The sequence below is a fragment of the Pongo abelii genome, chromosome X (genome assembly GCF_028885655.2).
Source record: "Pongo abelii isolate AG06213 chromosome X, NHGRI_mPonAbe1-v2.0_pri, whole genome shotgun sequence".
NCBI classification, from domain to species: Eukaryota; Metazoa; Chordata; class Mammalia; order Primates; family Hominidae; genus Pongo; species Pongo abelii.
In genome coordinates, this window is record NC_072008.2 from 41,713,231 (window position 1) to 41,739,176 (window position 25,946).

The 25,946-nt window shown below is 47.3% G+C and overlaps 1 protein-coding gene and 1 pseudogene across 2 annotated transcripts; one reads left to right on the top strand and one right to left on the bottom strand.

Annotated features, from left to right (window-relative positions):
* Positions 1 to 562: 562 nt before the first annotated feature.
* Positions 563 to 25,946, top strand: NYX (nyctalopin). 2 transcript variants are annotated; one of them, XM_009234747.3, is made up of 3 exons: positions 563 to 736; positions 1,069 to 1,146; positions 22,723 to 25,946. In XM_009234747.3, exons 2-3 carry the CDS (start codon positions 1,110 to 1,112, stop codon positions 24,129 to 24,131), a joined length of 1,446 nt encoding a protein of 481 aa, XP_009233022.2. In that variant the 5' UTR covers positions 563 to 736; positions 1,069 to 1,109; the 3' UTR covers positions 24,132 to 25,946. The 2 variants fall into 2 exon arrangements, with proteins under 2 accessions (XP_009233022.2, XP_054400458.1); XM_054544483.1 differs by lacking the exons at positions 563 to 736; positions 1,069 to 1,146 and adding exons at positions 15,665 to 15,682; positions 16,674 to 16,677 and having other exon boundaries at positions 22,723 to 24,171.
* LOC103889038 (gem-associated protein 7-like) lies at positions 21,093 to 22,019 on the bottom strand (annotated as a pseudogene).

Consider the following 25,946-nt stretch of genomic DNA (forward strand, 5'->3'; position numbering starts at 1 on the left):
AAACCTCAGCCAGATTCCGAAGGTCCCATTCCTGGACCCACTGCCTTAGGCCACCACTACCAGCCCTAACCCCAATGGGAACCTCTAGCCTTCTTGTAGTGGAAGGACTCTCTCTCCAGTCCGTTTTTGTATCATTCACCATCAACCACTTCAAAGAAAGGAAATCAGCAGCCTGCATTTTGGGGAAACATTTTAAGCTGTCCTGTCCCTTCTCCAGCTCTCCAAGTTATATAATGCGTCCTTGTTGAAAATGCTGATAATGCTATTTGGGTGGCAGGAAGCCAATTTCAGGCTACATATTGCTTGGGGCTGGGGCTGGGGTCAGGGAACGGGGCAGGGTCTGGGGAAGGTTTAAGGAGAGAAAGGGGCCAGGCAGATGGAGAGAGGACAGGAGGGCCAGGGTGGTCAAGGCCCCGGGGATAAATCCGATTGGTATGTCAGCAAAATCTGTCACTGGCTTTAGTGATTCGAAAGGCAGACACATTCTTTCATCTCTGTTAATCCTCATCTGATACAGAGGATTTTCCTGCCATTAAATCTGGAGAAAGAAAAATAAGCACTCAAACCTGCACAAGCAACTATTCCTCTTCACCCCTTGCTCCCATCCCCCAACCCCCACCTTTACTTCTCTCTCAAACCATTTTTAGCATCTGTGGCTGCTTGACTTGGGAGATGGATGGGCTGAGGGAGTGGAGGGGCACCTCAGAGGAGCGGGACCAGGCAGACTCCCAGGACGGTAAGCAACATTTGAGGACCATTCACTAACGCTTCTCTGCAGGGGTTTCCTCTCCATCCATTTCCTTGCTGGGTTGTCAGTGATGCCATCTGAGTTGCTGTCAGGGCTGTAGCCTGACAAAGGGTTTCCTAATAGATCCAAGCTGTCCATTTGCGGGGAGCTTCTGATTGCCTGTTGTTACTGGTTTCTCTTAGCCCAACACTAGGATCATTAAGAAGGAAGGAATGTGAGGAAGAAAGAAAGGCAGGGCATTCAGGAGGAAGTGTGGAGGCATGGGAGGGTTCTCATGGGGCCCTCCTGGGCACTGGGTAACCTGTCCTTTCTCCCCTCAGGTAGGGATCCCACGGCTGGGTGGTCCTAAGCCACTGGGTGGATGAAAGGCCGAGGGATGCTGGTCCTGCTTCTGCATGGTGAGTTCTCCTGCCGGTGGGTGCAGGGGTTGGGAAGAGGGGTGGAAGCCACAGAGCTTCTGCCCAAAGAGTCTTTAAAGTGGCTTCTGGGACAGCGGTATCTGGACACTTCTGATCAGGTTTCACTGACCCTGTGATCGTGGGGGAGGGGATAGAGAAAGCAAGAAAACAGCAGGTGGTGGGGATTTTTGTTTGCTAAAAACAAAACTCCTGAGCCGAATATATGAAATAGTCCTCTTGGTGATTTTCTTATTCTAATTTCAGATATGAATTCATTGGTGTGATAAACAAAAGCTACAGTGCTACGGTGTTTTTTTTTTTTTTTTTTTGAGATGGAGTGTCGCTTTGTCGTCCAGGCTGGAGTACAGTGGCCCGATCTCGGCTCACTGCAAGCTCCACCTCCCGGGTTCATGCCATTCTCCTGCCTTAGCCTCCCGAGTAGCTGGGACTACAGGCGCCTGCCACCACGCCTGGCTAATTTTTTGTATTTTTAGTAGAGACGGGGTTTCACCATGTTAGCCAGGATGGTCTCGATCTCCTGACCTCGTGATCTGCCCACCTCGGCCTCCCAAAGTGCTGGGATTACAGGTGTGAGCCACCATACAGTGGTTTTTTCTTTTCTTTTCTTTTCTTTTTTTTTTGAGACAGAGTCTCACTCTCGCCCAAGCTGGGGTACAGTGGCATGGATCTTGGCTCACTGCAACCTCCGCCTCCCGGGTTCAAGTGATTCTCGTGCCTCAGCCTCCTGAGTAGCTGGAACTATAGGCACCTGCCACCACGCCCAGCTAATTTTTTGTATTGTTAGTAAAGACGGGGTTTCGCCATATTGCCCAGGCTGGTCTTGAACTCCTAACCTCAGGTGATCTGCCTGTCTCGGCCTCCCAAAGTGCTGGGATTGCAGGCATGAACCACCGTGCCCGGCCTACAGTGGTTTCTAATCACATTATTTTAAGCTCATTTAGTTAAAAACAAAAGTCCCTTTAAAAAACCACCTTCCTAAAGGAAAAATAAAAAATGAAAAATGCCTTGGAATTATAGGATTATGGATATTGAAGTTATTTTTCAAAGTTTCTTGCTCTGTTATGTGCACTTTAATATACCAAGAAGACTTATTAGGAAATATTTTCCCCGGCTCTAGCTGTTCCAATCTGACTGAGATAGCCCAAGGAAAAATCCTTTAAATTCTTCAGTAAATGATTCTACACAAAGAATCTGTTTTTTTCTGACCCTCAAGTGAATTTAATTATTTGAGATATGATGATCTATGTAATAGACCTCTGTATGTGATGCTGGTAGAGAACATTTTACCAGATCATCTAAAACGGGAGTAATGGAGTTTTCTTCCTCTTTATTCCACCTTTTCAAAAACCGGAACTTGCTCTGTTCAGTCAACCAACAGGCATACACTGTGTGCCTTCAAAACACTCGAGGGATATTTATGAGGGATATAATAGCATGCTCTTTGTCCTTGAGAAAATTCTTTTATAAGAGATTCAATAAATAAGCAATAAAAAAAATTGGAGCAAGGCACATAGAACACTGTGATAAATAGGACATGACTTCCTACCTCGAGGAGGTTCTAAAGAACAGAGGTTGATATTTATATAATTACTAACAGCCAACTTCTTGCCATTCCTCCTACCTTGAAAAAAATATGAAACTTGATTGACTCATTGGGGCACAATGTTTGCTTCCAACAGCCAGTATCATTTTAAACGTGCACCAAAAGCTCTACCGTTCCTCACAGAAAGCAGACAGTATTCATAGCCTGCACACTTCAAAACAGGAACTGTCCCTGCTACAGAAACCCGAAATATATCCAGACTTCTTGTGACAAGTTGGAGAGCTCAGCGGTGACATCATTTGCTAACAATAGATGCACTTAAAATTAATGACCATCTCCACATCCCCTGGCACTTTAATTTAAAACACACTCTAGCAAGCACAGAGAATATTTCTCTGACTGCGAGTCACAAGCAATACGGACAATATGTTCCCGAGAAGCAGGCAGGGATAGTGCTCTACCTCCTTGGCCAGAAAAAAAAATGACCAAGTGAGCCTCACAAAACAAGACCTTGGAGAAATCAGAAGTGGCTTGCAGCAGGGAAATTTGGGGCAAGAGAAATTCTCCTCTGGACACACAGGGCTCCTGGAAGTGCCCCACTTCTCAGATGCATAAGTGCAAATACCTCCACCTCCTCCCCCCATGTTAACCCCTGGGGTCTTCCCGCTGTTCACAGCATAATATCTGAACCCCTTAACTTCCTTTACAGGGTCTTTCACATGTGACTTCCTCTACACTGAGTCTTCAAAGAGAGTCAGGGGTTGTGTGTTTGTGTTTTTTTTGTGTGTTTCTTTTGAGACAGGGTCTCGCTCTGTTGCCCAGGCTGGAGTGCAGTGGCATGATCTCGGCTCACTGCAACCTCTGCCTCCTGGGTTCAAGTGATTCTCATGCCTCAGTCTCCAGAGTAGTTGGGATGCGCCACCACCACACCTGGCTAATTTTTGTATGTTTAGTAGAGATGGGGTTTCACCATGTTGGCTAGGCTGGTCTTGAACTCATGGCCTCAAGTGATCTGCCTGCCTTGGCCTTCCAAAGTGCTGGGATTACAGGTGTGAGCCACCGTGCCCCACCAAGATTTGCATTTTAAAGGAAGTCTATAGGAAAATAAAATCACAATGAGATGCCACTCACACAACTAGAATGGCTACTTTTTTTTTTTTTTTTGAGACAGGGTCTCCCTCTGTCGACCAGGCTGAAGTGCAGTGGTACTATCTCGACTCACTGCAACCTCTGCCTCCTGGGTTCAAGTGATTCTCGTGCCTCAGCCTCCTGAGTAGCTGGGATTGCTGGCGTGAGCCACCACACCTGGCTAATATATATATATATATATACTTTTTTTTTTTTGGTATTTTTAGTAGAGAGGGGGTTTCGCCATGTTGGCCAGGCTGGTCTTGAACTCCTGACCTCAAGTGATCTGCCCACCTCGGCCTCCCAAAGTGCTGGGATTACAGGTGTGAGCCACTGCGCCCAGTCATAATTTTTGCATTTTTAGTAGAGATGGGGTTTTGCCACGTTGGCCAGGCTGGTCTCAAACTCCTGGCCTCAAGTGACAGGCTCAAGTGAGGCTGCCTCGGCCTCCCAAAGTGCTGGGATTAGAGGTGTGAGCCACGATGCCCAGCCAAGAATGGCTACAATTTAAAACACTGACAACACCAAATGTTGGTGAGGATGTGGAGTAACTGGAACTCCCATACATTGCTGCTGGGAATGTATAATGGTGCAACCATTTTGAAGAACTGTTTGGTAGTTTCTTAGAAAGTGAAATACATACTTATCATATAACTCAGCCATCCCACTACTAGATAAATGAGAAACAAAAACACATGTCACAGCTTTGGTCACGATAGGCTGAAACTAGAAGCAATGCAAATGTCCATCAACAGGTGAGTGAATAAACAAATTGAGGCACCTCTATCCAGGGAAATACTGCTCAGCAATAGAAAGGAATGATCAACTGATATTCATGACCACATGGATGAACTTTACAGAAGGTTGTGCAAAATAAGCATTTGATTTCATTTCCTTTTGAGACAGAGTCTTGCTCTGTTGCCCAGGCTGGAGTGCAGTGGCGTGATCTTGGCTCACTGCAACCTCCGCCTCCCAGGTTCACGTGATTCTCGTGCCTCAGCCTCCTGAGTAGCTGGGATTACAGGTGCCCCCCACCATGCTCTGCTAATTTTTGTATTTTTAATAGGCATGGGGTTTTGTCATGTTGGCCAGGCTGTTTTCGAACTCCTGACCTCAGGTGATCCACCTGTCTTGGCCTCCCAAAGTGCTGGGATTGCAGGCGTGAACCACTGCACCCAGCCTTGATTTCATTTCTGTAAAGTTCTAAAACAGGCAAAACTAATCTATAGTTCAGAAAGCAGGTCAGTGGTTGCCTGGAGCCAGGGGTGGGAAAAGGACTGAAGTCAAAGGAGCCTGAGGAAACTTTCTGGGTGGTAGAAATGTTTTAAGTCTTTTTGCTGTCGCTGTTGTTGTTGTTGTTCTGAGACAGGGTCTTGCTCTGTTGCCCAGGCTGGAGTGTAGTAGTGCGATTATGGCTCACTGCAGCTTCAACCTCCTGGGCTCAAAGGATCCTCCCACCTCAGCTTCCCGAGCAGCTGGGACCAAATGTGCACCACCATGCCTGGCTAATTTTTGTTTTTTGTTGTAGAGATGGGGTTTCGCCATGTTGCCCTGGCTGGTCTCGAACTCGTGACCTCAAACAATTCTCCTGCCTCGGCCTCCCAAAGTGCTGGGTGCCCGGCCAGAAATATTCTAAGTCTTGATTGGGGTGGTGGTTACACAGGCATGTGTACATTTATTATACTTACTGAACTGCATGCTTAAAATGGGTACATTTTATTGTAAGTAAAGTATACCTTAATCAACTTGATTTAAAAGAAAAAAAGAAGGCTGGAGGGAGAGAGTGGCTGTATCAGAAGCAGAAAAAATCCTTCACTGTCCACAGTCAGGCACTGTGGTATGTCAGGCAACATGTATGTGAGATTCATCAACATTATTACGTGGATTAGAGTAGTTTTTTCCTTTTGAATGCCTAGTAATATTCATTTGTACAGATTGAATAGTTAGTTTATCCATTCCCCTATTGTCGGGCATTTGTTTCCAGTTTGAGGTGATTGTTAATATTTAGGCCTGGAGGCCTTTCTGGGGCCTTGCGTTCTTCTCCTTAGATGGGACAGATATTCATCTTCGCGTTTCACCAGGCCTGCGAGGCTACCAGCAGACCACCCCTCTGGAAACATTGATTTCTCCATCCCTTATGACTCGCATTAGCCAGCAAAACTGCAGTTCAAATCCTTTCTTTCCTGTCACAAAAGGTACCTGCATGGGGTGAAAACCAAGTTCTGGGGTCACAGGAGGCCAGAGGCCATGGCATGGTCTCCGCCACCGCACTTCTGTTTCCTCCAGCTAGTCTTGTTTTGAAGATCCAGCATTGGGTTTTGGTCCGAGGAGCCACTTGGTAGCATTTGCCAAGAATGGAAGGAGAATGATTTCTAGAGCCAAGGTAGCTAAATAGATTTTGCTGAAACCAGAAATTTGACCATATTTTCCCTTGCTATTTTTGGTTTCATAAGGCTCAAGTTCTTTTAAAACAATGAGAATAAAGAAACATTCCAATCTCAGTCTGTGGTTGGAAACACCAAGTAGCTGTTCTCCTAGCAAACCTCAAGGTGGGAAAGCACATATTTGAAAAGCCGAGGGCTTAGGAAAGAGAAACTGCTCAGATGGTCTGCATTAGACCTCATTATGTGGGTGCCTAAGGCTGGCCATCCCTGCCTCCTTGCAGCTCAGGGGCTGGCCAGGACACCCGATAGGGACACACAAGCAGGGAGCCATTTCTGGTGTTTATTTTCCCAGATTCAGGGACACCTTGTAACATTTTTAAAAAACTGAAGGAAAATTCACACAAGATAAAATTAACCATTAACTATCTTATTTTCTTCTTTTTTTTGAGATAGAGTCTTGCTCTGTCGCCCAGGCTGGAGTGCAGTGGTGCGATCTCTGTTCACTGCAACCTCCGCCTCCCAGGTTCAAGCTATTCTCATGCCTCAGCCTCCCGAGTAGCTGGGACTACAGGCATGCACCGCCATGCCCAGCTAATTTTTATATTTTTAGTAGAGACAGGGTTTTGCCATGTTGGCCAGGCTGGTCTCAAACTCCTGACCTCAGGTGATCCACCCGCCTTGGCCTCCCAAAGTGCTGGGATTACAGGCATGGGCCACTGCACCCAGCCCATTAACCATCTTAAAATGTACAATTTGGTGGCATCTGGCACATTGTCAGTGTTGTGCAACCATCGCCTCTACCTAGTTCCAAGACATTTTAGTCTCCCCAAAAGGAAACCCAATGTCTATTAAGCAGTCACTCCCCATTCTTCCCTCTCCTCAGCCCCTGACAACCATTAATCTACTTTGTGTCTTTATGGATTGGCATATTCAGGACATTTCCTATAAAGGGAATCATAAAGTATGTGGCATTGTATGACTGGCTTCTGTCACTCAGTATGTTTCGGAGATCCATCCATGTTGTAGCATGTGTCAGTCCTTCATTCCTTTTTTTGTTTGTTTTTGAGACAGGGTCTCGCTTTGTCACCCAAGCTGGAATGCGGTGGCAAGATCACAGCTCACTGCAGCCTGGACCTCCCAGGCTCAAGAGATTCTCCTGCCTCAACCCCCCAAGTAGCTGGGACTACAGGCACACTCCGCCAAGCCCAGCTAACTTTTATATTTTTAGTAGAGATGGGGTTTCACCATGTTGCCAAAGCTGGTCTTGAACCCCTGGACTCAAGCAATCTGCCTGCCTTGGCCTCTCAAACTGTTGGGATTATAGGCGTGAGCCACCGTGCCAGGCCTTCATTCCTTTTTAAGTCCAAATAATATTCCGTTGTATAGTTATGCCACATTTGCTTATCCATCCATTGGCTGATGGACATTTGTTTTTCTACCTTGGGCTGTTGTGAATAATGCTGCTGTGAACGTGCATGTGCAACTGTCTCTTTGAGACGTTGCTGTCAATTCCTTTAGGCATATGCCTAGGCATGGAATTGCTAGGTCATATAGTAACTCTACATTACACTTTGTAACTCTTTATATCACACAGATGAATCCCATTTTTATAAAACTGGTGCATCTAGACCCTTGATTTTTGGCTTTGGCTGCATATTGTAATCACCTGTGGAGCTTTAAACATACCAATGCCTGATCCCACCCCTGAAGATTCTGATGTAATTGATCTGATGTATGGCCTGGGCACTGTGAGTTTTCAAAGCTCCACAAGGTGATTCTAATGTTCAGCCCTGGAAATGAACCATCCTAGACTCCAGACTCCTCTTTACAGCCTATCCCTAGTAATAACTTCAGTATTCTGACAACTGGTGTCTTGTTTTCCATTCTAGGGCAGATTTCTACATGGTCCCTTTTTTTTTTTTTTGGAGATGGAGTCTCACTCTGTCGCCCGAGCTGGAGTGCAGTGGCGTGATCTCAGCTCACTGCAACCTCCACCTCCCGGGTTCAAGCAATTCTTCTGCCTCAGCCTCCGGAGTAGTTGGCACTACAGGTGCATGCCACCATGCCTGAATAATTTTTTGTATTTTCAGTAGAGACAGGGTTCACCATATTGGCCAGGCTGGTCTTGAACTCCTTACCTTGTGATCCACCCACCTCAGCCTCCCAAAGTGCTGGGATTACAGGTGTGAGCCACCGCGCCCGGCTGATCCTTTTTTTTTAAGATGGGGTCTCACTCTGTCACCTAGGCTGGAGCGCAGTGGCACAGGCACAGCTCACTGTAGCCTCGACCTCCTCGGCTCAAGCAATCCTCCCACCTCAGCCTCCCAAGTAGCTAGGAGTACAGGTTGTGCATCACCACGCCTGGCTAATTTTTGTATTTTTTGTAGAGATGAGATCTGGCCATGTTGCCCAGGCTCATCCTGAACTTCTGGGCTCAAGTGATCCTCCCACCTTGGCTTCCCAAAGTGCTGGGATCACAGGCATGAGCCACTGCACCTGGCCTCCACATGGTCTTTGAAGGATTTGTGCCTTAGTGAGGTTTAATCCTGTGACAAGAATGGTTCATAAGAGCCCACACCTAGCTTGGGCCAGTGTTTTCACAGCTATGTCAAGCAACGAGACACATCTGTCCCCCATAACTGTCTACAAATTACAGATGAGGAAACTGAGAGACAGAGATTGTCTGAGGTTTTTTTTTTTTTTTTTTTTTTTTTTCTTTTGAGAGAGTCTCACTCAGTTGCCCAGGCTGGAGTAAAGTGTTGCAATCTCAGCTCACTACAACCTCCGCCTCCTGGGTTCAAGTGATTCTCCTGCCTCAGCCTCCTGAGTAGCTGGGATTACAGGCGCCCACCACCATGCCTGGCTAATTTTTTGTATTTTTAGTGGAGACAGGGTTTCACCATGTTGGTCAGGCTGGTCTCAAACTCCTGACCTCAGGTGATCCGCCTGCCTCGGCCTCCCAAAGTGCTGGGATTACAGGCATGAGTCACTGCGCCCAGCCTGAGGATTTTTTTTTTTTAAAGCAGTATGACAGAACAGGGATGAGAGTGTCCTCAGAGTTTATGAGAGAACTAGGTCAAGAGGCTGTGCCCTCGGGGTGAGTATTTTAAGACCGAATGTTCTGGAAAGCCTTGCATGTGAATCCCAGGGTGATGACAGAGGTTGGCTGAGTAGGGACCTGTCATGAGCCCAGGGCAGTCCTGCTACATTTATTTCTCATCTTCCCCTCCCTACCTCAGACTGGGAAAAAAAAGCACTGAAGCCTTTTTCCGATTTCCAGATGGATCCTTCCCCAAAATACCGGTGCAAGAAGAGAAATTGCTAAGCAACTGCCAAATGAGTTTCACCTTCTCTTTTCACAAACTGTAATCTTTATTTTTAATTTGGTAAATGTTTTTCTGGCCAAGGTATTCCCATGGAACCCAGCTCTGAATAGCCAAGGAGATTCGTTTTTGGAATGATCACTGCTGATTCCGGGAGAGGCTATTTTTTCATTTGGATTCAGCAAAACCAGGGATGTCCTAAACAGTCTTTGATTTGATGTTATATATTTCCTGTCAGTGAATGGGGAGCAGTTTCCTTTTGGTTGAGGGGTGCTGTATGGTCCTGAATTTGAGTTGTTTTCTCTGCCAAGGTGAAGAGGTCACTGGCTGGGTGCGGTGGCTCATGCCTGTAATCCCAGCACTTCGGGAGGCTGAGGAGAGCGGATCACTTGACCAGGCGGTTCAAGACCAGCCTGGTCAACATGGTGGAACCCCGTTTCTACTAAAAATACAAAAATTAGTTAGGCGTGATGGTGCGTGCCAGTAGTCCCAGCTACTTGGGAGACTAGGCAGGAGAATCGCTTGAACCTGGGAGGCAGAGGTTGCAGTGAGCTGAGATCCTGCCATTGCATCACGTGGTTCTTCAGGAAAAGGAGGAGAGGCCAGGCAGAGATTGCAGTGAGCTGAGATCCTGCCATTGCATCACGTGGTTCTTCAGGAAAAGGAGGAGAGGCCAGGAAGAGGGAGATGGTTCTAGAGAGATTAAGGGAGCCTGTCTGATTCAGGATATTGCTCACGACTCTTGTTGCAAAGCATCTACTCTAGGTCGTTGAAGCCAAGAAGGAGTTTACTTAGGGACATTAGGTATTCTCAGGCTTCCTACTAGAGGCCACACTGCCCAGAGCAATGCCTAAACCAGGACGTGCGCAGCTCCAGCAAAAATCCTGTGGCCACTGCCATTGGTGGCCACACCTGGCAGCTCCAGGGAATCATGTTGGGTACTGGGTGCCAGAAATGCAAGCCTAAAAGCCTCTGCCATCATTCTGGCCAGACATTGGTTTCTGCCTGGTGCCTACTTCTGAATCCAAGTCTTACTGGGTGTCTGATTGACAAAGTTATGTCACATGCCTGAGCCCTAACTGTAAAGGGAGTTGAGAAAGAGAGTTTCCGGCTTCCATCTTGAGGAGGCAGGACTTATGATGTTGGAAATTCTCTAAATGTAGAAAGAGTGCTTAAAAGGTACTCGGGAGCCAGAACACATGCTATGGTCTGAATGTTTCTGACCCCCATTCCCCACCCAATTCATATATTGAACCCAACTCCCCAAGATGATGGTATTAGGAGGTGGCGCCTTTAGGAGGGGATTAGGTCCTGAGAGTGGAGCCCTCATGAATGGAATTAGTACCCTCATAAAAGAGGCCTCAGAAGCCAGGTGTGGTGGCTCATGCCTGTAATCCCAGCACTTTGGGAGGCTGAGGCGGGTGGATCACCTGAGCTCAGGAGTTCATACCAGCATGGGCAACATGGTGAAACCACATCTCTATTAAAAATACAAAATTACCTGGGCATGGTGGTGCATGCCTGTAATCCCAGCTACTTGGGAGGCTGAGGCAGGAGAATTGCTTGAACCCGGGAGGCGGAGGTTGCAGTGAGCCGAGATCATGCCATTGCACTCCAGGCTTGGGCAACAAGAATGAAACTCCATCTCAAAAAAAAAAAAAAAAAGGCCTCTGAGAGCTCCCTTGCCCCTTCTACCATGTGAGAACACAGTGAGAAGACAACTGTCTATGAACCAAGAAGTGGGCCCTTGGCAGACGCAGAATCTGCCTTGCTCTTGGATTTTCCAGCCTCCAGAACTGTGAGAAATCAATTTCTGTTGTTTGTAAGCCACCGAGTCTACAGTAGTGTGTTATGGCAGCCTGAACTGATTAAGACAATACACCAGCTTCTTCACCTTGCCCTTGGCTCCTGCTCCCCCATAACTTTGACCTGCACATGGCTTTGGTACAAACTCCAGCCTCAAAGCTAGACAGGTTGGTGCTCACATGACCTTACTGACTAGTCATTCAGTGCCTATTCCATTTTCACGGAGAAATAATGAATCTGATTAGCTCTGTTTAGGTCAAAGTGTTCATCTGCGGTGCAAACAGCTGTGGTTGGGAGGAGATGGCAGAGACACATGGGGCTCTGAGTAGGGTATTTTTTTCTTAGAGGCAGTGGCTGGCAATACCTGCTGTCAGACCGTGGAAAATGAAAGCTACAAGGGCTCTCAAAGACCAGGATGTGCAGTGTCTTAGTCTATTTCGTGCTGCTGTAACAATACTAGAGACTGGGCAATTTATAAAGAACAGATATTTATATCTTACATTTCTGGAGGTTGGGAAGTCCAGGATTGAGGGACTCACATCAAGTAAAAGCCTTCCTGCGGCGCCATCCCATGGTAGAAGGTGGAAGTGTGAGAGAGCAAGATGGGGCTGAACCTGCTTTTATAACAAATCTACTTTTGCAATAATGACATTAATCCATTCATGAGAGCAGAGGCCTCACGACCTAACCACCTCTTAAAGAGCCCACCTCTCAACACTACTGCAGTGGGGTTTAAGTCTCCAACACGTGAACTTAGGAGGACATATTCAAACCATAGCATGCAGTTTCTTCAGTTTACAGTTAAAGCAATGAAAGCTCAGAAAGGCTAGGTGTGTGGGGTGGGAGATAGTACAGTATAGTGAAAAACAAACAAAGGTTGGCATCATTTAACCATCCTGAACCTCAGTTTCCTCTTTCATGAGAAGAGAAGAATAATCCTTATCTTGCATGGCTGTCATATTAAATGGAATAATGTCTATGGCAAGCGTAGCCCTGAGCAAATTCTTTTTGAAACGGAGTCTCACTCTATTGCCCAGGCTGGTATGCAGTTGTATGATCTTGGCTCACTGCAGCCTCTGCCACCCGGGTTCAAGTGATTCTCCTACCTCAGCCCCTCTCCCCTTGAGTAGCTGGGACTACAGGTGCGTGCCACCATGCTCAGCTAATTTTTGTATTTTTAGTAGAGATGAGGTTTCACCATGTTGGCCAGGCTGGTCTCAAACTCCTGACCTCAAGTGATCCACCCACCTCGGCCTCCCAAAGTGCTGGGATTACAGGCATGAGCCACCACACCCGGCCCTGAGCAAATTCTTATTAAAAGCTGGTTGTTGGCCAGGCGCAGTGGCTCACGTGTGTAATCCCAGCACTTTGGGAGACCAAAGTGGGCGGATCACTTGAGGTCAGGAGTTTGAGACCAGCCTGGCCAACATGGTGAAACCCCGCCTCTACCAAAAATACACAAAAAGTTAGCCGGGTGTGGTGGCAGGTGCCTGTAGTCCCAGCTACTTGGGAGGCTGAGGCAGGAGAATCACTTGAACCCAGGAGGTGGAGGTTGCAGTGAGCTGAGATGGCGCCACTGCACTCCAGCCTGGGCAACAGAGGGAGACTCCATCTCAAACAACAACAACAAAGTTCGTTGTTTTAAGAGCAAAAGAAAACCATACAATTTAATTAATTTGAGTAGCGTTATACATGTTCATATTACCCAGATAACATATGTTACCACAGTACCTAAACTATGTCCTGTAGATATCTGCTGTCATTTGGGGGTGCTTCCATCTGTAGGTCTTGTTCTGTTGAGCTGCCCCGAGCCACTCCCAGCAGCTCTGTTCTAGGACTGCACGTAAAAGTCATCATATAGGCTGGGTGTGGTGGCTTATGCCTGTAATCCCAGCACTCTGGGAGGCCGAGGCAGGTGGATCTCCTGAGGTCAGGAGTTGGAGATCAGCCTGACCAACATGGTGAAACTCCATCTCTACTAAAAATACAAAAATTATCTGGGTGTGGTGGTGGGTGCCTGTAATCCCAGCTACTCGGGAGGCTGAGGCAGAAGAATCACTTGAACCCAGGAGGCGGAGGTTGCAGTGAGCCGAGATCACGCCACTGCACTCCAGCCTGGGCAACAGAGCAAGACTCCGTCTTGGGGGGAAAAAAAAGAAAAGAAAAAAGAAAAAAAAAGTCATCGTATAGTATGTTTCTTTTGTGTCAAGTTTCTGTTAACATGTTTTTATTGCTTGTATCAGTAGTTTGTTCCTTTTATTGCTGAGTAGTATTCTACTGTACAAATAAATTATAATTTATTTCTCCATTCTACTGTTGGGTAATTTCTACTTTTTATCAATTATAAATTAACCTCTATGAACATTCTTCTATAGTCTTTTTGTGGACTTTTTTTTTTTCATTTCTCTTGGGCAAATACCTAGGAGTGGAATTGCTGAGTCACACGATAGGCATATGTTTAGCTTTAATAGATATTGCCAAAGTTTTACAAAGCTATTGAGCTATTTTACACTCCCATTGAGTATGTGAAAGAATCTAGTTGTTCTCCATCCTCATCAACATATGGGGTTATCAGTCTTTTGAATTTTAGCAGAAAATCTCACTGTAGTTTTAATTTGCATTTCTCTGATGGCTAATGATGCTGAGCACCTTTTCATGTGCTTAATGGCCATGTAATATATTCTTTTTCTTTTTTTTTTTTTTTTTGAGACAAGGTTTCACTTTGTCACCCAGGCTGGAGTGCTGTGGTGCCATCTCAGCTCACTTCAGCCTCTGCCTCCTGGGTTCAAGCGATTCTCCTGCCTCAGCCTCTTGAGTAGCTGGGATTACAGGCACCCGCTACCACATCCGGCTAATTTTTGTATTTTTAGTGGAGACAGGGTTTTGCCATGTTGGCGGGGCTGTTCTTGAACCCCTGACCTCAAGTGATCCGCCCACCTCGGCCTCCCAAAGTGCTGGGATTCCAGGCGTGAGCCACTGCACCCAGCCTATTCTTTTGTTAAGCATTCAAGTCTTTTATCCATTTTAAAAAAATAAATTTTTAAAAATTTTATTCTTTTTATTTGCTGGCAAAGTGAAAGCAATCACCCATTTTTACTTAGTTGTCTTTTCATTATTCATTTGTAGGCGTTATTTTTACATTCTGTATAGTCATATATATAACACATACATACATACATACAATTCATATTTAAAGTGTATCCTCATGAAACCATCACCACAATCAAGATAATGAACATATCCATCACCCCCAAGAATCATGCCCCATTATAATCTTTCCCTCCTGCCCTTCTTTGCCTCCCTACTCATCCCCAGGCAACCCCTGATCTTTCTGTTACTATAGATTAGTTTACAGTTTCTAGAATTTTATATAAGTGGAGTCACACAGTATGTATTCTTTTTTTTTTTCGGTCTGGCTCCTTTCACTCAGCAGAATTATCTATCACGTGATTCATCCATGTTGCAGGTATCAATAGTCATTCCTTTTTTTTTTGGCAATTTTAACATTATTTTTTTCTCTTTCATTTTTTAAAATTTCCATAGGTTTCTGGGGAACAGGAGGTATTTGGTTACATGAGTAAGTTCTTTAGTGGTGATTTGTGATATTTTGGTGCACTCATCACCTGAGCAACAAACACTGAACCCAAATTATAGTCTTTTATCCCTCACCCCCCTCCCACCTTTTCCCTCTGAGTCCCCAAAATCCATTGTATCATTCTCATGCCTTTGCATCCTTATAGCTTAGCTCCCACTTATGAGTGAGAACGCATGATATTTGGTTTTCCATTCCTGAGTTACTTCACTTAGAATAATAGTCTCCAATCCCACCCAGGTTGCTGTGAATGCCATTAATTTATTCCTTTTTATGGCTGAGTAGTATTCTGTCATATATATACACATATATATACACACATATATACACATATATACATATATACATATATACACATATATACATATATACATATATACACATATATACATATATACACACATATATACACACATATATACATATATACACACATATATACATATATACACATATACATATATACATATATACATATACACATATATACACATATATACATATATACATATATACACATATATACATATATATGTGTATATATATATATATATACACACCAAAGTTTCTTTATCCACTTGTTAACTGATGGGCATTTGGGCTGGTTCCATATTTTTGCAATTGCGAATTGTGCTGCTATAAACGTGTGTGCAAGTATCTTTTTCATATAATGACTTCTTTTCCTCTGAGTAGATACCCAGTAGTAGGATTGCTGGATCAAATGGTAGTTCTACTTTTAGTTCTTTAAGGGATCTCCACACTGTTTTCCATAGTGGTTGTACTAGTTTACATTCCCACCAGCAGTGTAGACGTGTTCCCTGTTCACCACATCCACACCAACATCTATTATTTTTTGATTTTTTGATTATGGCCATTCTTGCGGGAGTAAGGTTGTTTTGCACTGTGGTTTTGATTTGCATTTCTCTGATCATTAATGACGGTGAGTGTTTTTTCTTTTTTCTTTTTTTCCTGAGACACAGTCTCACTCTGTCGTCCAGGCTGGAGTGCAGTGGTGCGATCTCGGCTCACTGCAACCTCTGCCTCCTGGGTTCAAGCAATTCTCCTGCCTCAGCCTCCTGAGTAGCTGGGATTACAGGCACGGGCCACCACGCCTGGCTAATTTTTGTATTTTTAGCAGAGACGGGATTTCACCATATTGGCCAGGCTAGTCTTGAACTCCTGACCTCGTGATCCACCCGCCTCAGCCTCCCGAAGTGCTGGAATTACAGGCATGAGCCTCTGTACCTGGCCAAGCATTTTTTCATGTTTCTTGGCCATTCGTATATCTTCTTTTGTGAATTATCCAATAGTCATTGCTTTTGATTGCTGAGTAATATTCCACTGTATGGCTATATCATTTGTTTGCCCATTCAACTCTTGATGGACGTTTGCACTGTTTCCAGTTTTGGGCTATTAAGAATAAAGCTGCCAAAGTCTTTGTATAGACATACGCTTTTATTTCCCTAGGAGTAGAATGGCTGGATTATAAGGTAGGCATATGTTTAACTTTTAAAGAAACAACCTCATTGTTTCCAATGTGGAAGTCCCATTTTACATTCCACCGGCAGTGTGAGAGAGTCCCACCTGTTCCACATGTTCTCCAACACTTGGCACCTGTTTTAGTCCCTTCAGGCTATTGTATCAAAGTTCCATAAACTGGGTGGCTTATAAGCAACAGAAATGTATTTATCACAATTCTGGAGGCTGGAAGTCCAAGACTGGGGTGCCAGCATGGTTGGGTTCTGGTGATGGCTCTTTTCTGGGCTGCAGGCTGCTGTCTTCCTATAGTATGGCCAGTCTTTCTAATTTTAGCCATTCTAATAGGTGGCTACTTTAATTTGCATCTCCCTAACAACTAATGATGTTGAGCATCTTTTCATGTGCTTATTTATCTTCTGTCTATCTTTTTTTGGTGAAATGTTTCTTCAAATATTTTGCCCATTTATTAATTGGATTATTTTCTTATTGAGTTTTGGGAGTTCTTCATATATTTTAAATACAAGTCTTTAATGAGATATGTGACTTACAAATATTTTCTCAGTCTATTGCCCGTCTTTTCATTCACTTTGCAGTGTCTTTGAAAGAGAAGAAGTTTTAAATTTTGATGAAGTCTAGTTTATTATTACTATTTTTAATTTTATGGTTATTGCTTTTTCTTCTCTCTCTCTCTTTTTTTTTTTTTGTCCCAAGAAATCTTTACCTACCTCTAGGTAACAAAGATACTCTCCTGTGTTATCTCCACGAAGCTTTATAAGTTTTAGCTTTTACATTTAGGTTTATGGTCCATCTAAAATGAATTTTACGTATGGTGTGAGGTAGGTGTTGAGAGTCTTTTTACTTTCCAGGGATTACATTATGCATCCTTGTCGTGGTCTACCTTGAATTAATCTTGTATTGCTTCAAGTATAATGTAAGATCCTTATGAGAGTACAATTCAATTCACCTCCCTTCTCATCCTTCATGTAATTGTTGTCATAGTTTTCATTTACATGTTTTGAACTCCACAATACATTGTTATTTTTGCTTTAAATAGTCACTTGTCTTTTAAGCACTTAAGGTGAGAAATAGTAGTCTTTTTTTTTTTTTTTTTTTTTTTTTCTGAGATGGAGTTTTGCTCTTGTTGCCCAGGCTGGAGTGCAGTGGTGCGATCTCGGCTCACTGCAACCTCTGCCTCCTGGGTTCAAGCGATTCTCCTGCCTCAGCTTCCCGAGTGGCTGGGACTACAGGCACGTGCCACCACACCCAGCTAATTTTTGTATTTTTAGTAGAGACGGGGTTTCACCATGTTGGCCAGGATAGTCTTGATCTCTTGACCTAGTGATCTGCACGCCTTGGCCTCCCAAAATGCTGGGATTACAGGCATGAGGCACCATGCCTGGCCAGCAAACAATTTTTAAAATAAATGGAGGAATCCTTGCATAGGAAGGCATCATTTAATTCTACAAACATTTATTGAGCCATACAGTGCGCCTGGAACAGTGTTAGCTATTGTGGGGTATAAACATAAGTCATATGACTGAGTGTACTTTTCTTAATTAGAAAGGAGAAGAGAGTAGAATGAAGGACTATTTGTAAAGAAACCTGATGCCTGATGCTTGACCTAGTTGGAAGGGTTGATAGAAAAAGGTTCCGCCTCTTTCCAGCTGAGGCCTGCAGTTAAGGTTATATTATTGGCCCTGTCTCCCTAGCAGGGTGTCTCCCCAGCCCAGCAGCAGCCCTGTTTACAGCCAGGCTCAGCACAGAGCCCAAGAACCTTGCTGGAAGCTTGGTGTCTATCTCAGTTTTTAGGGAGATGGAAAAGCTAAGTCAGGCATCCTCAACATCAGAATGTTGAAGTGGCTCCAGTTTACAACTGAGGGGCTGTTCAAAGGCCTGAGTTCTCTTCAGCTATGTCTGAGAGGGCTGGATCCACTTCTCAGCTGCTTAGAAAACATGGAGTGTCCATAACAGATAACCTGAAAAGACATTGGAAACCAAGCAGAGCTACAGAGGTGGCAGCGAGTGTATTCTACATATCCCTTTTGGGGCCACATCTTCAGGTTCCTGCAGGGACTTGGGTAGGCAAGGCCGGGTAATGTGTACAGAACGGGAGGTTGTGAGTGGCAGGCCAGGGGTATTTGCTAGGAATTCGGGAGTACTGATGAGAAGGGGTAGAAATTATGAATCAGTGGGCATATTTACATCTGGGTACTGTTTGCTCTCTTGCAGGAATTTCAGATAGAGCTGCCCCTGACCATGAAATAAACATTGTGCATCTACCATGCTGCCTTTTCCAATGGTCCTCAAGATTGGGCTTGGGGCCTCTGGCTTCCACAGGGTAGCAGGCCACGATGACATTCTACTTTTTTTTTTTTTTTTTTTTTGAGACAGAGTCTCACTCTGTCACCCAGGCTAGAGTGTAGTGGTGCAATCTCGGCTCACTGCAACCTTCGCCTCCTGGGTTCAAGCAATTCTCTTGCCTCAGCCTCCCGAGTAGCTGGGATTATAGGTGCATGCCACCACACCTGGCTAATTTTTGTACTTTCAGTAGAGACAGGGTTTCACCATGTTGGCCAGGCTAGTCTCGAACACCTGACCTTAGGTGATCCACCCGCCTCTGTCTCCCAAAGTGCTGGGATTACAGGCATGAGCCACTGTGCCCAGCCTCATGACATTCTACTTTGCTGCAGGTGGCAAGCCTACTTGTGGCCTTTTGAAGTCTTTATCTGATCCTCCATTCAAATGCTCAAAATGAAAGTAATTTATAAGCAACTTACTCTCCCATGATGATGTAAAAAAGTTTCTAACAGGCAAGGACTGGTGAATGGAACTTAACTGCAGAGTGTCTATAATTAATTCTTTTGAGATGTGCAAGAAGGTCATTGATTTTATTTAGTATGCTGTCCTTTTGGCTTAATTTTAGTGACTGTTAAAGAAAAAAAAATTGATTGACAGGCTTTTCTTTCATTCCGAATCTCCTGCTCCCTAATTCTCCCTCCTCCTTGAGGCATAATTCACTCAATGGGAGTGTTCAGGAATTGAATTCTTCTGGTGAGAGGAACTATAGTAGCACCAACAGAAATATAACACAAGCCGCATGTTTAAAAATTCTGAGTAGTCACATTAAAAAACGTAAAAAGAAACAGTTAACATTAATTTTAATATTTTATTTAACCCAATATATCTAAAATACCATTGTAACATGTAATCAGTATAAAAATCATCGATGCAGCTGGGTGTGGTGGCTCACACCTGTAATCCCAGCACTTCGGGAGGCCGAGGCGGGCAGATCAACTGAGGTCAGGTGTTTGAGACCAGCCTGGCCAATATGGCAAAACTCTGTCTCTACTAAAAATACAAAAATTAGCCGGGTGTGGTGGCACATGCCTGTAATCCCAGCTACTCGGGTGGCTGAGGCAGAAGAATCACTTGAACCTGGGAGGCAGAGGTTGCAGTGAGCCGAGATAGCGCCATTGCACTCCAGCCTGGCAACAGAGTGAGGACTCTGTCTCAAAAAAAAAAAAAAAATCATTGATGCAGTATTTTACTCTTTTTAAGTCTTTGAAATCTTCTATATGCATAGCACATCTCAATTTGGGTTGGCCACATTTCAAATGCTCAGTAGCCCATGGGGCTAGTGGCTACTGTATTGGACAGCGCAGGTCTAGAGTGTAGGCTACAGCGATGCCCTTGGAGCTCCCCCAGGGCCTGCAGACAACAAACCCTCAAGGCCACATTCTAGTGTTCCCCGACCAAACTGAGGGTGGGGCTGCTATTTCCCACGGCCCAATAATGAGATGCAGATGAACTGGGAAAGGAGGGAGTTTTTATTTCTGTAACTGGTTACAGGGAAAAGGCCTGGAAAATATCTCTAGACCAACTCAAAATTAGGAAGTTTTCCAGAGCTTATATACCTTCTTTTTTTTTTTTTTGAGATGGAGTTTCACTCTTTTCACCCAGGCTGGAGTGCAATGGCACTATCTCAGCTCACTGCAATCTCCACTTCCCGGGTTCAAGCAATTCTCCTGCCTCAGCTTTCTGAGTAGTTGGGATTACAGGTACCCACCACCATGCCCGGCTAATTTTTGTATTTTTAGTAGAGGCGGGGTTTCACCGTGTTGGCCAGGCTAGTCTTGAACTCCTTACCTCAAGTGATCTGCCCGCCTCGGCCTCTCGAAGTGCTGGGATTACAGGTGTGAGCCACCGCACCTGGCCCAGAGTTTATATACCTTCTAAGCTATATGTCTACGTGTAAGTGTGCATTCATCTAAAGACATGTGATTAACTTATTTTAATCTATAACTAAAATCTGAGTTTTGAAGACCTTCCTCTGGAGCCTCAGTAAATTTACTTAATCTAGATGGGTCCAGGTGCTGGGGTGATTACCCTTATTTTGTCTCCTGCTAAATCATGGAGGTTTGGGGAGTTCCTCCAGATCCCCAATAAACTTGTTTGTGGAGGTCTGGGGAGTTTAGACCCCCAGTAAAACTTGTTTAATCCTAAATGGGTCCTGTTAAGAATTATTTCATAATCTTGTCATGCTTTAAGGCCCAGGAAAGGCTTGGGCAAAACTCTTGGTGGGCTTTTGTTACCTTCCAGCCTTTGTATAAGGGCACTGGCTTATATATGTATATATACACATATATATATAATTTTTTTTTTCCTGGGGTAACTGGTTCTTTAGCAGGAGGGGAGCACTGGGGAGTATCTTCAGGGTGGCTGAACTTTGCAACCTCTTTAATAAACAACTTCCCCCTGTGCAGTTTGTCCTCCTTTATCACCACACCCCGATGCCCCGGTATTCAGGAAATGGCATCAGGCCCATATTTCCGTAGAGTTCAGAGTTCTGTGAGGTAGAGCATTCCTTCCAATGGGATCTTAGAATTCTTAGAGTTGCAGAATTTTACTGACTAGATTCAGGAGGTCTCAGGAGTCCAGACTTCCTTAAAGCTTGGCTCAAAATTCCAAGGGAGCTCATAACTCCATGGGGCCCAGAGTTCCTGGCTCGGGAACATTGGGAGGCCTGGGATACAGTGGCTTAGCCTCAAGCAAAAAGGTGAACAATATCTTTATGGCTTGAAGGTATACGAAATAATGTCACTACATCGGAGCAGTGCCTCTGCTTGCACACCTATGGGAGTCTGTAGCTGTGACATGTAGAAGTTGGCCACATCCATGTCGGTGGCTCCAAAGTGGGTAGCCACACGCACACCCTCGTGCAATGTGAAGCTCACCTGATGACTCACCATGGCCAGCAGGCTGCGGAGGTAACGCTACCGAAGGGCGGCTCGGGCCCGCTGCTCCCGGGATTCCAAGGATTCTTGAGCTATGGGACACTCCTGGATTTCAAGAACCTCTGGCTACAGGGGGGCTCTGCGTCCATCAGGGGCAAAGCCACGGCTGAGACCATCAGGGCCTCAGGGCAGCCAGAGCACAGGCACGGGAAAGGTCACTGGAGCCTGCAATGTCTTGGCGAGGTCCGTGGCTACTGTGGGCGCCCCCTCTTCCGCCGGCAGCCCGCAGTAGAGGCCGGCCCCGAGCCGCGGAGCCTGGGTTCCGCCTGCGCCACCGCCACCAACCCACGTGGTCACGGGCAATTTTATTTATTTATTTATTTATTTATTTTTGATACGGAGTCTCACTCTGTCGCCCAGGCTAGAGTGCTGTGGCGTGATCTCAGCTCACTGGAACCTCCGCCTCCCGGGTTCAAGGGATTCTCGTGCTTCAGCCTCCCAAGTAGGTGGGATTACAGGACCCCGTCACCACGCCCAGCTAATTTTTGTATTTTTAGTAGAGACAGAGTTTCACCATGTTGCTCAGGCTGGTGTGAACTCCTGAGCTCAGGTGATCCGCCCGCCTCGGCCTCCCAAAGTGCTGGGATTACACACGTGAGCCACTGCGACCGGCCAGCTTTTAATATTTAACTTAACCATTCAGTCAGTGCCGAAACGGTAGTTATGGAGGCCTGCGTTAGTGAGTCCTGGCCTGCCACACTAGGAGCACACAAGTGGTGGTACAGGCAGGAGGGAGTTTAGAACGGGGTCAGCTGCAGGGATTGCAGCTGGGTTTTGCTGATTAAGGTAACCGGAAAGCAAAGGAGCGGGTGTCTTAGGCGGATAAACCCGTGTGAGGCCGCGGAGGTGGGAAGAGGTCATGTGCCTGACACAAGATAACTCAGTGGAGGGCCTGCATCCTGCTGCCCCGGCAGGCAGGATTTTTCCTGGGGTGACCTTTGGCTGACGGTTGCTCCTTTTTTCTCTTTCTGCTCCTTCCCGACTCCCCACCACCCTGTCCCCGCAGCGGTGGTCCTCGGCCTGCCCAGCGCCCGGGCCGTGGGGGCCTGCGCCCGCGCTTGTCCCGCCGCCTGCGCCTGCAGCACCGTGGAGCGCGGCTGCTCGGTGCGCTGCGACCGCGCGGGCCTCCTGCGGGTGCCGGCCGAGCTCCCGTGCGAGGCGGTCTCCATCGACCTGGACCGGAACGGCCTGCGCTTCCTGGGCGAGCGGGCCTTCGGCACGCTGCCGTCCCTGCGCCGCCTGTCGCTGCGCCACAACAACCTGTCCTTCATCACGCCCGGCGCCTTCAAGGGCCTGCCGCGCCTGGCTGAGCTGCGCCTGGCGCACAACGGCGACCTGCGCTACCTGCACGCGCGCACCTTCGCGGCGCTCGGCCGCCTGCGCCGCCTGGACCTAGCCGCCTGCCGCCTCTTCAGCGTGCCCGAGCGCCTCCTGGCGGAACTGCCGGCCCTGCGCGAGCTCGCCGCCTTCGACAACCTGTTCCGCCGCGTGCCGGGCGCGCTGCGCGGCCTGGCCAACCTGACGCACGCGCACCTGGAGCGCGGCCGCATCGAGGCGGTGGCCTCCAGCTCGCTGCAGGGCCTGCGCCGCCTGCGCTCGCTCAGCCTGCAGGCCAACCGCGTCCGTGTCGTGCACGCTGGCGCCTTCGGAGACTGTGGCGTCCTGGAGCATCTGCTGCTCAACGACAACCTGCTGGCCGAGCTCCCGGCCGACGCCTTCCGCGGCCTGCGGCGCCTGCGCTCGCTCAACCTGGGTGGCAACGCGCTGGACCGCGTGGCGCGCGCCTGGTTCGCTGACCTGGCCGAGCTCGAGCTGCTCTACTTGGACCGCAACAGCATCGCCTTCGTGGAGGAGGGCGCCTTCCAGAACCTCTCGGGCCTCCTCGCCCTGCACCTGAACGGCAACCGCCTCACCGTGCTCGCCTGGGCCGCCTTCCAGCCCGGCTTCTTCCTGGGCCGCCTCTTCCTCTTCCGCAACCCGTGGTGCTGCGACTGCCGCCTGGAGTGGCTGAGGGACTGGATGGAGGGCTCCGGACGTGTCACCGACGTGCCGTGCGCCTCCCCCGGCTCCGTGGCCGGCCTGGACCTCAGCCAGGTGACCTTCGGGCGCTCCTCCAATGGCCTCTGTGTGGACCCCGAGGAGCTGAACCTCACCACGTCCAGTCCAGGCCCGTCCCCAGAACCAGCGGCCACCACCGTGAGCAGGTTCAGCAGCCTCCTCTCCAAGCTGCTGGCCCCGAGGGTCGCGGTGGAGGAGGCGGCCAACACCACTGGGGGGCTGGCCAACGCCTCCCTGTCCGACAGCCTCTCCTCCCGTGGGGTGGGAGGCGCGAGCCGGCAGCCCTGGTTTCTCCTCGCCTCTTGTCTCCTGCCCAGCGTGGCCCAGCACGTGGTGTTTGGCCTGCAGATGGACTGACCTGGCCAGAGGGGGGAAAGTTTGCATAACTGGGCTTGAGTGTGTTTGTGGTAAGGGGAGAGGAGCCGGGATGGGGAGCAGAGGTGAAAATCCCAGTGGAGGGTGGAAGGAACCGTTTGCCTCCAGTGGTGGCCCCAGGGAGAAAACAGGGACCTGCCACTTGAGGGGGAGGATGGTATGGATTTCTGCTTTTGTCACACGGGCATCCATTGGAAAAGAGAAGCAAGAATGAACGTGGGCCCTCGGGTGGGAAGACTAAGAATCGGAAGCTTCTAGGGCTTCACATCCCTTCCCCTCCCCTCCCCTTCCCCTTCCCCTCATCTTCCAGGCAACAGTGCCTGCAAGGCCTGAATTAGAGAGACTTCCATTGGCTAAGTAGTTAAGAGCCGTCCCATTTCTCCTGGCGGGGTAACCCATTATACCGAAGTCCTTTGTTTTCTACCATAATCCTCCTCCTCCAATCCAGGGGCCTGAAAACACTAGGATTCAGGAAGGTAGGGAGGACGTGAGAGAAGGGAGATGGGAGAGAGACTTAAGACAAAGGGTGGCGGTGGTTCCTGGGGTCTGAGATGTGTTAAGAGGCGTTTAAAACAAAGATCCAGTTCATTTATTCCACAATTATTCCCAGGGCTGGCCCTAGCCACAAAGGAACTTTAGGGCAGGGTAGGGAAAAAAGGGGCAGCAGGGGGTGTGTTTGTGGACAAATAAATTTGTAAAGTCCGAGGATTTAAAAAAAAAAGGTTAAACCGGTTTCTCTACTGCTGGACTTTTCAGAGTCTTTCATATGCTAACATTCATTGTGAATCTCCCAAGAGGCCACACAATCCTTTTTTCTTAGCGTTTTGTGGGATGAATGTCCGGAAGACACAGAGAGCGGGGCAGGGAGGCTCCAGCTTGGATGATTCCATTAGGTGTGGAAATTATTATGGGCTGCACACTTCGGGGCTAACGGCCAAGAGGGAAGGAGGCAGCCAGTAGCTGGGAAAGGGGATTTAGAGATTTCTCAGGTTGGGAGTTGGCCAGCTATATTCCCCCAGGCTTAACTGCAAGGGCAAAGGCGAGCCAGGCCTGCAGCAAGCATGCATGGCTCTGGGTGTGCTGTGCCTGAGGGCGGGGCTACCAAATCCCACCTAGGGGCCCTACCAAACCCAGCTTTTCTCAGGGTTGCGGTGGGAACAAACGGTGTTTGTTCTGTCTGCCTCAGGATCAGCAGCTCGTTTAGCATATGCTGCAAGAATAAGGCTTTGCAGGCTGAGTTGCAAATGCTGGCTCTGCTGGCCTGCAGTGGCCATCTCTGTGGTTTGCAGCAGAACCGTCCTAAGCTGGTCACAACAGGCAGGGATTCCTGACAGACTATAAGGCAGTCAAGTCAAGAAAAGTGCATATGCTGCTCACCACTTACACAAGAACCCAAACTGTTCTCTGCACTGCATGCTATGACTGCATTTGTCAACATTCTGGAAATTGTCATCTTTTTAATGTCCTCTCTGTATTTGAAGAGGTGGGTTTTGAAAACCCACATGAAGGCCAGGCGTGGTGGCTCACACCTGTAATCCCAGCACTTTGGGAGGTTGAGGCAGGTGGATCACGAGGTCAGGAGCTCGAGACCAGCGTGGCCAACAAAGTGAAACCCCATCTCTACTAAAAATACAAAAATTAGCCAGGCATGGTGGCATGCACCTGTAGTCCCAGCTACTTGGGAGCCTGAGGCAGGAGAATTGCTTGAACCTGGGAGGCGTAGGTTGTGGTGAGCTGAGATTGCGCCACTGCACTCCAGCCTGGGCAACAGAGCAAGACTCCGTCTCAAAAAAAAAA

What these genes read in the sequence shown, in the direction of transcription:
- NYX (XM_009234747.3), top strand. Translation starts at nt 1,110, where the DNA reads ATGAAAGGCCGAGGGATGCTGGTCCTGCTTCTGCATG. An exon ending in GCTGGTCCTGCTTCTGCATG is followed by an intron (nt 1,147 to 22,722) that starts GTGAGTTCTCCT and finishes CTGTCCCCGCAG; the next exon opens with CGGTGGTCCTCGGCCTGCCC.